A 12,412-nucleotide genomic window follows, 5' to 3' on the forward strand; every position below is an offset into this window, starting at 1 on the left:
AACTCTGATGTAAGGGGTGCTCTGAGAACCTTGATTTACCTTAGTGTACTCACTCAGAGGCAGGAGAGATACTTCCCTTCACAGACAGGGATGGATGGTGAGCTCAGTCACACTTCTCTTTTCTGAGGCACAGTGCCGGGGATTGGAGTGTGGGCAGACACAGAGGGGTAGGGGTGGGAGGAAGAGGAGCAGATCGAGCCCTCTCTTCTCTCCCGTCTGAATGTGGGGGGCTGTTAGTGCTGGCTTTAGGCAGTTGTAAAAGAGAGTGTAACAGACACTCTCAGCTTAGACAACTGCAGCCAGCAACCCTGCTGGGAGGCTATAGTCCAGTCTGAATAATGTGTCTGGGTTTCAGGCAGTTTGAAACCCGGACACATGATTCCAAACCTGAACTGTCCGGGTGATTCCTGGACAGGTGGCAACCCTAAGTGTACACCTAAAGCTACCCCAATTGCTGGTGTTCTTCTGATCCTATACCACAGGCAGCTGCTGCAGCAATTACAGTCGGTGTGTTGTGCCACCTGCACAGTGTACACCTAAAGCTACACCAATTGCTGGTGTTCTGCTGGTCCTATACCACAGGCAGCTGCAGAAATTACAGTCAGTGTATTGTGCCACCTGCACAGTGTACACCTAAAGCTACCCCAATTGCTGGTGTTCTGCTGGTCCTATACCACAGGCAGCTGCAGAAATTACAGTCAGTGTATTGTGCCACCTGCACAGTGTACACCTAAAGCTACCGCAAATGCTGGTGTTCTTCTGGTCCTATACCACAGGCAGCTGTAGCAGTTACAGCCAGTGTATTGTGCCACCTGCACAGTGTACACCTAAAGCTACCCCAATTTCTGGTGTTCTGCTGGTCCTATACCACAGGCAGCTGCAGCAATTGCAGTCAGTGTATTGTGCCACCTGCATGGTGTACACCTAAAGCTACCGCAATTGCTGGTGTTCTGCTGGTCCTATACCACAGGCAGCTGTAGCAATTACAGTCGGTGTATTGTGCCACCTGCACAGTGTACACCTAAAGCTACCCCAATTGCTGGTGTTCAACTGGTCCTATACCACAGGCAGCTGTAGCAGTTAGAGTCGGTGTATTGTGCCACCTGCACAGTGTACACCTAAAGCTACCCCAATTGCTGGTGTTCTGCTGGGCCTATACCACAGGCAGCTGTAGCAATTAAAGTCGGTATATTGTGCCACCTCCACAGCGTACCGCTAAAGCTACCCCAATTGCTGGTGTTCTGCTTGTCCTATAACACAGGTAGCTGTAGCAATTACAGTCGGGGTATTGTGCCACCTGCACAGTGTACAGCTAAAGCTACCCCAATTTCTGGTGTTCTGCTGATTCTATCCACAGGCAGCTGTAGCAATTAGAGTCGGTGTATTGTGCCACCTGCACAGTGTACAGCTAAAGCTACCCCAATTGCTGGTGTTCTGCTTGTCCTATACCACAGGCAGCTGCAGCAATTACAGTCCGTGCATTGTGCCACCTGCACAGTGTACAGATAAAGCTACCCCAAGTGCTGGTGTTCTGCTTGTCCTATACCACAGGCAGCTGTAGCAATTACAGTTGGTGTGGTGTGCCACCTGCACAGTGTACAGCTAAAGCTACTCCAATTGCTGGTGTTCTTCTGGTCCTATACCTCAGGCAGCTGTAGCAATTACAGTGGGTGTATTGTGCCACCTCCACAGTGTACAGCTAAAGCTACCCCAATTGCTTGTGTTCTTCTGATCCTATACCACGGGCAGCTGCTGCAGAAATTACAGTCGGTGTATTGTGTCATCTGCACAGTGTACGCTTAAAGCTACCCCAATTGCTGGTGTTCTGCTGATTCTATCCGCAGGCAGCTGTAGCAATTACAGTCGGTGTACTGTGTCATCTGCAAAGTTTGCACCTAAAGCTACCCCAATTGCTGGTGTTCTGCTGATCCAATACCGCAGGCAGCTCCAGTAATTGCAGTTGGTGTATTGTGTCATCTGCAGTGTGCACCTAAAGCTACCTCAATTGCTGGTGTTCTTCAGATTCTATACCACAGGCAGGCAGCTGCAGTAATTACAGTCGGTGTACTGTGTCATCTGCACAGTGTGCACCTAAAGCTACCCCAATTGCTGGTGTTCTTCAGATCCTATACCACAGGCAGGCAGCTGCAGTAATTACAGTCGGTGTACTGTGTAATCTACACAGTATGCACCTAAAACTACCCCAATTTCTGGTGTTTTGCTGATCCTATACAGCAGGCAGCTGCAGTAATTACAGTCGGTGTACTGTGTCATCTGCACAGTTTGCACCTAAAGCTACCTCATTTGCTGGTGTTCTGCTGATCCTATACCACAGGCAGGCAGCGGCAGTAATTACAGTCAGTGTACTGTGTCATCTGCACAGTGTGCACCTAAAGCTACCCCAATTGCTGGTGTTCTTCAGATCCTATACCACAGGCAGGCAGCTGCAGTAATTACAGTCAGTGTACTGTTTCATCTGCACAGTGTGCACCTAAAGCTACCCCAATTGCTTGTGTTCTTCAGATCCTATATCACAAGCAGGCAGCTGGAGTAATTACGGTCGGTGTACTGTGTCATCTGCACAGTGTGGAGAGGTAGACAGTCACGAGCCAATAAAAGAGGGCAAGCAGGCTCTGTGTCTAGAGGCAACAGTACTGGTCGTGGACACGGTGCATCCTCATCAGCACGTGGCTATGGGACATGCTTGTCCTTATTTTCAGGAGCTGGACGCGTTGAGCCGCAACATGCCGAAGACTTGGTAGAGTGGATGACCAAGCCCTCCTCATCCTTCTCATCCTCTCTGACCCAGGCTCAGGGTACTGGCAAAGCAGCTGCCAATGTGGCCTCTTCCCTCGTCTCAATGGCATCAGTTACTCCTTCCCTAGCCCCACCATGTCCTCCTCCTGCTCCTGAGGAGGACATCTCCAACGAGGCAGGATGCCCTCCAGGGGCCAGCTTAAGGGCAGCACACTGACTGCATCACACCGCAGAGCTCCACCTGTGCAGGGCACTACCTCTGTCCATTATTCCGAAAGTTCTTTGATGTGGGCCTTTTTTGAGACGAGTGCATCAGATCGCACTGCTGCTATTTGCAACATATGTATCAAGCGTAACTCACGTGGCCAAAACATCAGCCGCTTGGGCACCGCATGCTTGACCAGACATATGTCGACCTGCCATGCAGTTCGTTGGCAAGCGTACTTAAAAGACCCACACCAAAGAACAAAGCGGACCTCTCCTTTCTCTTCATCAGGTGGGATCTCCAACCCCACTATACCTTCAGTCCTCTCTGAAACCTGCATTGAGAGGAATGAAGGTTTAGAATTAGATGTTTCACAGCCAAGTACTTGCGGGCAATCTGCTAGTGGTACACCGACGTCCGATTGTACCAGGCAAATTTCCCTGCCCCAGCTGCTGGACCATCTAAAGAAGTTCACTCCCAGCCATCCACATGCCCAGCGGTTGAATGCTAGCTTGGCTAAATTGCTAGCACTTCAACTGCTGCCTTTTCAGTTGGTAGACTCTGCCCCCTTCCGTGAGTTTGTGCAATGTGCGGTTCCTCAGTGGCAGGTTCCCAAACGACACTTTTTCTCATGGAAGGCGATTCCGGCTCTCTACCGGCATGTGGAAGGCAATGTCCATTAGACATGTGCAGAGTAAAATATTTCGTTTCGGAATTTCGTTTTCGTCTGAAAACTTAATTTATTTAGTTACTCCCGAAATTCGTTTTTATTTATTTCATTTTTCGTTCAAAAATTGCATTCGTCCGAAAATCCACATGAATCACGGTCGAATCTGTCTTTGAAGGCTTATGGTGTCTGTCGAATGTATAAAGAAGATTCGACGGAGCTAGTATATAGCATACTTTAGAACCCTATTAAAGTCTATGGGACTCCAACGTTCAAAATCTAAAGTGCTCATTTTAAAGGCTAATTTGCAAGTTACTGTCCTAAAAAGTGTTTGGGGACCTGGGTCCTGCCCCAGGGGACATGGATCAATGCAAAAAAAAGTTTTAAAAACGGCCGTTTTTTCGGGAGCAGTGATTTTAATAATGATTAAAGTGAAACAATAAAAGTGTAATATTCCTTTAAATTTCGTAGGGGGGGGGTTGTCTATAGTATGCCTGTGAAGGGGCGCATGTTTCCCGTGCTTAGAATTGTCCCTGCACAAAGTGTCATTTATGCAGGAAAAAAAGTCCTTTAAAATCACTCGCAGCTATAATGAATTGTCGGCTCCGTAATACAGAGAACACTCATTGAAAGTCATTGATAAAAAAATAAATAAATAAATAAAAAAAAAAGCGTGGGGGTCCCCCAAATTCAATTACCAGGCCCTTCAGGTCTGGTATGGATATTAAGGGGAACCCTGCCTCAAATTTAAGAAAAAATTTGACGTGGGGTTCCCCCTAAATATCCATAACCAGACCCTTCAGGTCTGGTATGGATATTAAGGGGAACCCCGCGTCAAATTTAAAAAAAAAATGACGTGGGGTTCCCCCTAAAAATCCATACCAGACCCTTTATCCGAGCACGCAACCTGGCAGGCCGCAGGAAAAGAGGGGGGGACGAGAGAGCGGCCCCCCCTCCCTCCTGAACCGTACCAGGCCACATGCCCTCAACATTGGGAGGATGCTTTGGGGGTCTGTGACCCCTCAAAGCACCTTGTCCCCATGTTGATGAGGACAAGGGCCTCATCCCCACAACCCTGGCCGGTGGTTGTGGAGGTCTGCGGGCGGGGGGCTTATCAGAATCTGGAAGCCCCCTTTAACAAGGGGACCCCCAGATCCCGGCCCCCCCCCCCTGTTTGAAATGGTAAGGGGGTACAAAAGTACCCCTACCATTTCACAAAGAAAGTGTAAAAAATGTTTAAATAAAACAAACACACTTTTGAAAAATTCCTTTATTAAAAATAAAAAAATAAAAAAAAGATTCCAGCGGCGGTAATCCACTCTTGCTATCCATCGACGGACGGTCATATCTCCAGCGATGTCTAATATCATCCAGCGCAGCGCAGCATCCTTCTTCTGTCTCCGTGGAGGAGACACTACAGACATTCCGGCGGCTGACGTTTGTTATATACGGAGGGCGGGGCCACCCGTCACCTGACCCCGCCCCCCTCTGACGCAAGGGGAAACCCGGGGTTCCCCGTGACGTAGGGGTGACCCCGCCCCCCTCTGATGTAACGGAAACCTGCCTGTGTTACATCAGAGGGGTGCGGGTCACCCCTACGTCACGGGGAACCCCGGGTTTCCCCTTGCGTCAGAGGGGGGCGGGGTCAGGTGACGGGTGGCCCCGCCCTCCGTATATAACAAACGTCAGCCGCCGGAATGCCTGTAGTGTCTCCTCCACGGAGACAGAAGAAGGATGCTGCGCTGCGCTGGATGATATTAGACATCGCTGGAGAGATGACCGTCCGTCGATGGATAGCAAGAGTGGATTACCGCCGCTGGAATCTTTTTTTTATTTTTTTATTTTTAATAAAGGAATTTTTCAAAAGTGTGTTTGTTTTATTTAAACATTTTTTACACTTTCTTTGTGAAATGGTAGGGGTACTTTTGTACCCCCTTACCATTTCAAACAGGGGGGGGGCCGGGATCTGGGGGTCCCCTTGTTAAAGGGGGCTTCCAGATTCTGATAAGCCCCCCGCCCGCAGACCTCCACAACCACCGGCCAGGGTTGTGGGGATGAGGCCCTTGTCTTCATCAACATGGGGACAAGGTGCTTTGAGGGGTCACAGACCCCCAAAGCATCCTCCCAATGTTGAGGGCATGTGGCCTGGTACGGTTCAGGAGGGAGGGGGGGCCGCTCTCTCGTCCCCCCCTCTTTTCCTGCGGCCTGCCAGGTTGCGTGCTCGGATAAAGGGTCTGGTATGGATTTTTAGGGGGAACCCCACGTCAATTTTTTTTTAAATTTGACGCGGGGTTCCCCTTAATATCCATACCAGACCTGAAGGGTCTGGTTATGGATATTTAGGGGGAACCCCACGTCAATTTTTTTCTTAAATTTGAGGCAGGGTTCCCCTTAATATCCATACCAGACCTGAAGGGCCTGGTAATTGAATTTGGGGGACCCCCACGCTTTTTTTTTTATTTATTTATTTATTTTTTTATCAATGACTTTCAATGAGTGTTCTCTGTATTACGGGAGCCGACAATTCATTATAGCTGCGAGTGATTTTAAAGGACTTTTTTTCCTGCATAAATGACACTTTGTGCAGGGACAATTCTAAGCACGGGAAACATGCGCCCCTTCACAGGCATACTATAGACAACCCCCCCCTACGAAATTTAAAGGAATATTACACTTTTATTGTTTCACTTTAATCATTATTAAAATCACTGCTCCCGAAAAAACGGCCGTTTTTAAAACTTTTTTTTGCATTGATACATGTCCCCTGGGGCAGGACCCGGGTCCCCAAACACTTTTTAGGACAGTATCTTGCAGAATCTTTTCTCTCTGTCAAATCTTTTTTCTCTGTCGAATATTTTCTCTATATAATCTTGGACTAATAGAGGTAAGGTTAGGCACATTCGAACACAGGTTCTATAGACACGTTGTCAGAGTCACGTCGAATCTCCTATTCTATATCGAACTGTTGTAACAATGAAAACGAAAATAAAGCATTTATTTATGTCGGATCTTTCATTTTTCGGATTTTGTGCTTTCGTTATCGTTTGGCAAAACGAAAACGAAAATAGCTGAAATTCGGACGAAAATGCATTCGGACGAAAACGAATGCACATGTCTAATGTCCATGCCTCGCTGGACAGGGAGGTCAGCGGTAAGGTGCATATTACTGTTGACTCATGGTCCAGCAGGCATGGACAGGGACGTTACCTATCTTTCACGGCGCATTGGGTGACTCTTCTGGCAGCTGGGAAGGATGCAGTACAAGGTACAGTAGTGTTGGAGGTTGTTTTGCCACCACACCTCCAAAATGCTACTACTGGTGATTGTGACACACCTCTCTCCTCCATCCCCTCCTCTTCTTCTTCCTCCATGGCCTCTTCCTGTGCTTTGTCCTCAGAACCAGCGGTGCTCTGAAGGCATTCAAGGTGCTATGCAAGTACAAATGCAAAAAGCCACCATGCCGTGCTTGCGCTGGTGTGCTTGAGGGACAGGAGCCACACTGGGGCAGAGATTCTGTCATCTCTGCAAGGGCAGGCTGAGAGGTGGTTGATGCCATGCCAGCTTAAGCCAGGAATGGTGGTTTGCGACAATGGCACCAACCTCCTCTCCGCCCTCCGACAGGGACAACTGACCCATGTGCCCTGTGTGGCTCATGTCCTTAACTTGGTGGTGCAGTGGTTCTTGGGCAGGTACCCGGGCTTACAGGATGTCCTGAGGCAGACCAGGAAAGTCTGTGTGCATTTACGACGGTCATATAATGCCAGTGCTCGGCTGGCTGACCTCCAAAAGGAATTGAACCTGCCCAAGAACCACCTAATCTGTGACATGCCCACCAGATGGAACTCAATGTTGGCAATGCTGCAGCAGCTGCACATGCAGCAGAGGGCCATCAATGAGTACCTGTGCGACTACGACACCAGGACAGGGTCAGGGGAGCTCGGTTTTTTCCCCACGCCAGTGGGCCATGATCAGGGATGCATGCACTGTCCTGTCACCATTTGAGGAGGCCATGAGGATGGTGAACAGTGACAGTGCATGCATCAGTGACACTATCCCTCTTGTCCACCTGTTGGAGCACACGCTGCGTGGAAAAATGGACAGGGCACTTGAGACAGAACAGAGGCAGGAGGAGGAGGACTTCCTTGCCTCTCAAGGCCCCCTTTATCCAGACAATGTTCCAGCTGGCCCGCCAATCACACAGGAAGAGGAGGAGGAGGATTGTGTCAGCATGGAGGTGGAGCCTGGCACTCAGCATCAGCAGCAGTATTTTAGGGATCATTTACAGTCCCAAGAAACCTGTGGACTTGTACGTGGCTTGGAGGAGGTAGCTGCGGATCATGTTGTTCTTAGTGACCCAAATGACTCCGGACCAAATGCCTCAGCTAACCTATGCTGCATGGCCTCTGTGACCAGTGGCTAAGGCCCAATTTTTCAGCCCCTGTTTAACAGGGGTGTGTATTTACAATTTTTGATGCAATACTTTGCAGCAGGGCTCATTCCTGGGCTCCAACTAGAGTATCTGTGAGCGGTTTCAGTGTCTTGGTGCCAGCACCAGTGCCTAAGGCCCAATTTTTCAGCCCCTGTTTAACAGGGGCATGTAATTACAATTGTTGATGCAATACTTTGCAGCAGGGCTCATTCCTGCTCTCCAAATAGAGTTTCTGTGAGGTGTTGAAGTGTTGTGGCACCAGTGCCTAAGGCCCAATTTTTCTGCCCCTGTTCAACAGGTGCATGTAATTACAATTCTTGATATAATATTTCACAGCAGGGCCCGTTCCAGCACCTACCAAGAGTAACTGTGAGGACTTACAGTGTTATGGCACCAGCACCACCACCATCACCAAAGGCCCAATTTTTCTACCACTGTTCAACAATGGCATGTAATTACAATTCTTGATATAATAGTTCACAGCAGGGCGTTCCAGCGCCCACCAAGAGTCACTTTGAGGACTTACAGTGTTGTGGCAACACCAACACCTTAGGCTCAAATTTCTGCAGAGCATATAGGGCAGGCCCCTACTTTCAAACATCCAACTTACAAACGTCTTCTACTTGCAAACGGAAGGAGACAACAGGAAGTGAGATAAAATCTACCCCTAGGAAGGGAAATTCTCTCCTGTAAGATTTGACATGGGAAAACGTGTCTCCTCTCCACTGATGCTTTATCCCAATCCTTGTTTTACTAAAAACACCAAATTTTCCAAAAACATTTGTCATTGGGACAGAAAGTGAGGTGAAATCTTCTGAAGAGGTGCAAAGACAGAAAAAAAATGTTACAGGGGTGATAACCCTTCCCTATGTTTTCCAAAAAGCTTAAAAATAGATTTTTTGACTGGAGCTACACTTTAAAAATGTACCAGTTCAAAATTAAAAACAGATTCTACTTAACAACAAACCTACACAGTCCCTGTCTTGTTTGCACCACCTGTATACTGCTGTTCTGAGTATATAGGGTCTTTCTGTTTTTTAATTTGGGTACGGGGTTCCCCTTAATATCCATACAAGACCCAAAGGGGCTGGTAATGGGCAGGGGGGGGGTACCCATGCCATTTTTCTCAATGATTTTCGTCCATAATGCCGGGACCAGACATTACATTAAAACCGCAAGCAGTTTTAAATGACTTTTTTCCGTTAGAAATGTCATTGTGTGCAGGGACTGTTCTAAACACGGGAAACACATGCCACTTCACAGGCATACTATAGACACCCCCAGGCATGATATTTAAAGGAGTATTTCACTTTTTGTTTTTCACTTTAAGCGTCATTAAAATCAGTGCTCCCGACAAAATGTCAGTTTTAAAACTTTTTTTTGCATTGATACATGTCCCCTGGGGCAGGAGCCGGGTCCCCAAACCCTTTTTAGGACAATAACTTGCATATTAGCCTTTAAAATTAACACTTTTGATTTTGAACGTTCGAATCCCATAGACTTTAATTTGGCACAAATGTTCGGTCTGTTCGCAGGTTCTGGTGCGAACTGAACCGGGGGGTGTTTGGCTCATACCTAGTTACATAGTAGTTGAGATTGAAAAAAGACACAAGTCCATCAAGACCAAACTATTTGTATGAGGTAACAACAGTGACCAAATGAACGCACAGTCCAAAAATTAGTTGTATGAAAAAAGGTGTATCAAAATCAAAGTAATAAATGAAAATAAACACTTTTTTCCTACAACAATTTTTGGGACTGTGCGTTCACTTGGTCACTGTTGTTACCTCATACCTGCCTGGTATGGGTGTGAATCACTTTATTTTGTTATTTATGTTTCATTTATTTATTATATATTTTTTTATACTTTTGAATTTTTGAATATTTACTTGTGATATGTTTTCCCTTTGTGTCTGGTATGAATATTAAGGGGAACCCGCAAAATCGCAATAAGTGCTTATTGATTGGTTTGCGCAAAAGTTATAGCGTTTACAAACTAGGGGATAGTTTTATGCCGTTTTTGTTAATAATTTTTTTTATTAGTAATGTCGGCGATCAGTGATTTTTATCGTGACTGCGACATTATGGCAGACAGATCAGACACTTTTGCCGTGATTTTGGGACCAATCACATTTATACAGCAATCAACGCAATTAAAAAAGCATTGATTACTGTGTGAATGTGACTGGTAGTGAAGGGGTTAACCACTAGGTGGTGCTGTAGGGTTTAAATGTGTCCTAGGAAGTGATTCTAACTGTGGGGGGAGGGGCTGTGTGTGACACAACACTGATCACCGCTCCCGATTACAGACCTTAAGGGCCTGGTATGGAATTTGAGGGGGACCCACACGCCATTTTGAAAAAAAAAATTGGAGCAGGGTTCCCATTAATATCCATACCAGACCTGAAGGGCCTGGTGTGGAATTTGGGGGGACCCTCATGCTAATTTTTTTTGGTTCAGGGTTCCCCTTAATATTCATACCAGACCCAAAGGGACTGGTAATGGACTGGGGGGATCCTATGCCGTTTTTTTCAATGACTTCTTTTAACTATATTGCTGGGACCCGACAATTCATTATAGCCACGAGTACTTTTAAATTACTTTTTTTCCTTTAGAAATTTAATTTTGTTCTAAATATGGGAAACATGCGCCACTTTACAGGCATACTATAGACACTCCCCAGGTACGATATTTAAAGGAATACTTTTTACTCTTTTATTGTTTCACTTTAAGCATTATTAAAATCACTGCTCCCAAAAAAACAGCCATTTTTAAAACTTATTTTTGTTATTGATACAAACACTTTTTATGACAATACCATGCATATAAGCCTTTAAAATGAGCACTTTTGATTATTCATATTGGTGTCCCATAGACTTTAACGGTGTTTGCGTGTTTGAACATATAGATTGTTTTCACTTATGGAATTATTATTATTATTATTATACATGATTTATATAACGCCAACAGTTTACGCAGCGCTTTACAATGTATAGGAGGGGGGACAAGACAATTACAGTACAGTTCAATACAAAAAGGTACAGGAGGGCCCTGCACGTAGAGCTTACTTTCTAAAGGGAGGGGTTGGTGGTACAAAAGGTAATAACTGCTGAGAATAATTTGATGGGGGTGGTATGATATTGTGATACATTGGGACAGCACACCTTAATCACCTTCACAAATATTTTTTCTCCCGGTGTTCAGGGAATTTCAGGTGCAGCAGTCCTCCCATTTGATTTGCCAGCGCCTCCTTTTTCCTTCCTACATCTAATATGTTCTATTAAATATAAATGATTAATACTTTTATTTACCATCATCTCCACGGACAATGTGTGCAATTGTAATGCCCCCGATCTCGGAGTCACTAAACCGTAGCAGGAAGGTACCATTGCGTTCCTTGCCAAAATGACTGTGCACATATTGCTTGCTGACAAATCCCATTATTAATCTAGACAAAAGAAAGGTAAAAAAAAAAGCATAATTAGTTGAATTGTACATGAAATGGAAATAAGGCTCCTAAAGAGTATCTGTACCAAGTATATGTCAAACCAAAATAATGTCTTTCTTTATTTGGATAGAGCGGGGAAGGAATAGAAATTCTGTCTAGTTATTTGCTGATATCTGTGGCTCCATTACTAAGAATTACCTTTACTTTCTGCCCTGCTGATAACAATTTCAGCAGATGGAAAATGAGGGTCACACACACACGGAAATAAAAATCTGACAGGGGTTCTAGCCTTTCCCTACTCTACTATTTGAGCCTAGGTTCACATTTGTGCAAACACAGACATCGCACGTGACTCGCACCTAGGGATGAGCTTTGAATTTGACTCGAACATTGCCTGTTCGCCTGTTCAGCGAACAGTGAACAATTTGGGCTGTTTGCGGCAAATTCAAAAGCTGGAACTTATGGGAAAAATCTAAAGTGCTAATTTTAAAGGCTAATATGCAAGTTACTGTCCTAAAAAGTGTTTGGGGACCCGGGTCTTGCCCCAGGGGACATGGATCAATGCAAAAAAAAGTTTTAAAAACTGCAGTTTTCTCAGGAGCAGTGATTTTAATAATGATTAAAGTGAAACAATAAAAGTGTAATATTACTTTACATTTCGTACCTGGGGGGTGTCTATAGTATGCCTGTGAAGGGGCTCATGTTTCCCGTGCTTAGAACTGTTCCTGCACAAAGTGTCATTTCGCAAGGAAAAAAAAGTCTTTTAAAATCACTTTCCATTGTCGGCTCCCATAATACAGAGAACACTGAGTGTTCTCTGTATTAGCCGACAATTCATTCATTGATAAAAAAAAAAAGCGTGGAGGTTCCCCTAAATTCAATTACCAGGCCCTTCAGGTCTGATAT

The 12,412-nt window shown here is 45.7% G+C and overlaps 1 protein-coding gene across 1 annotated transcript in view; it reads right to left on the bottom strand.

Moving 5' to 3' along the window:
- The window catches only part of STAT6 (signal transducer and activator of transcription 6), a 335,411-nt gene that overhangs the window by 34,619 nt on the left and 288,380 nt on the right, over window positions 1–12,412 (bottom strand). Inside the window, exon 15 of the mRNA XM_077483561.1 lies at window positions 11,370–11,506. Coding sequence (XP_077339687.1) covers window positions 11,370–11,506 — 137 coding nt within the window. The remainder of the gene's footprint in view (window positions 1–11,369; window positions 11,507–12,412) is intronic.

The sequence above is a fragment of the Lithobates pipiens genome, unplaced genomic scaffold (genome assembly GCF_037356315.1).
Source record: "Lithobates pipiens isolate NorthernLeopardFrog02 unplaced genomic scaffold, aLitPip1_a1.2 Scaffold_16, whole genome shotgun sequence".
Lineage (NCBI taxonomy): Eukaryota > Metazoa > Chordata > Amphibia > Anura > Ranidae > Lithobates > Lithobates pipiens.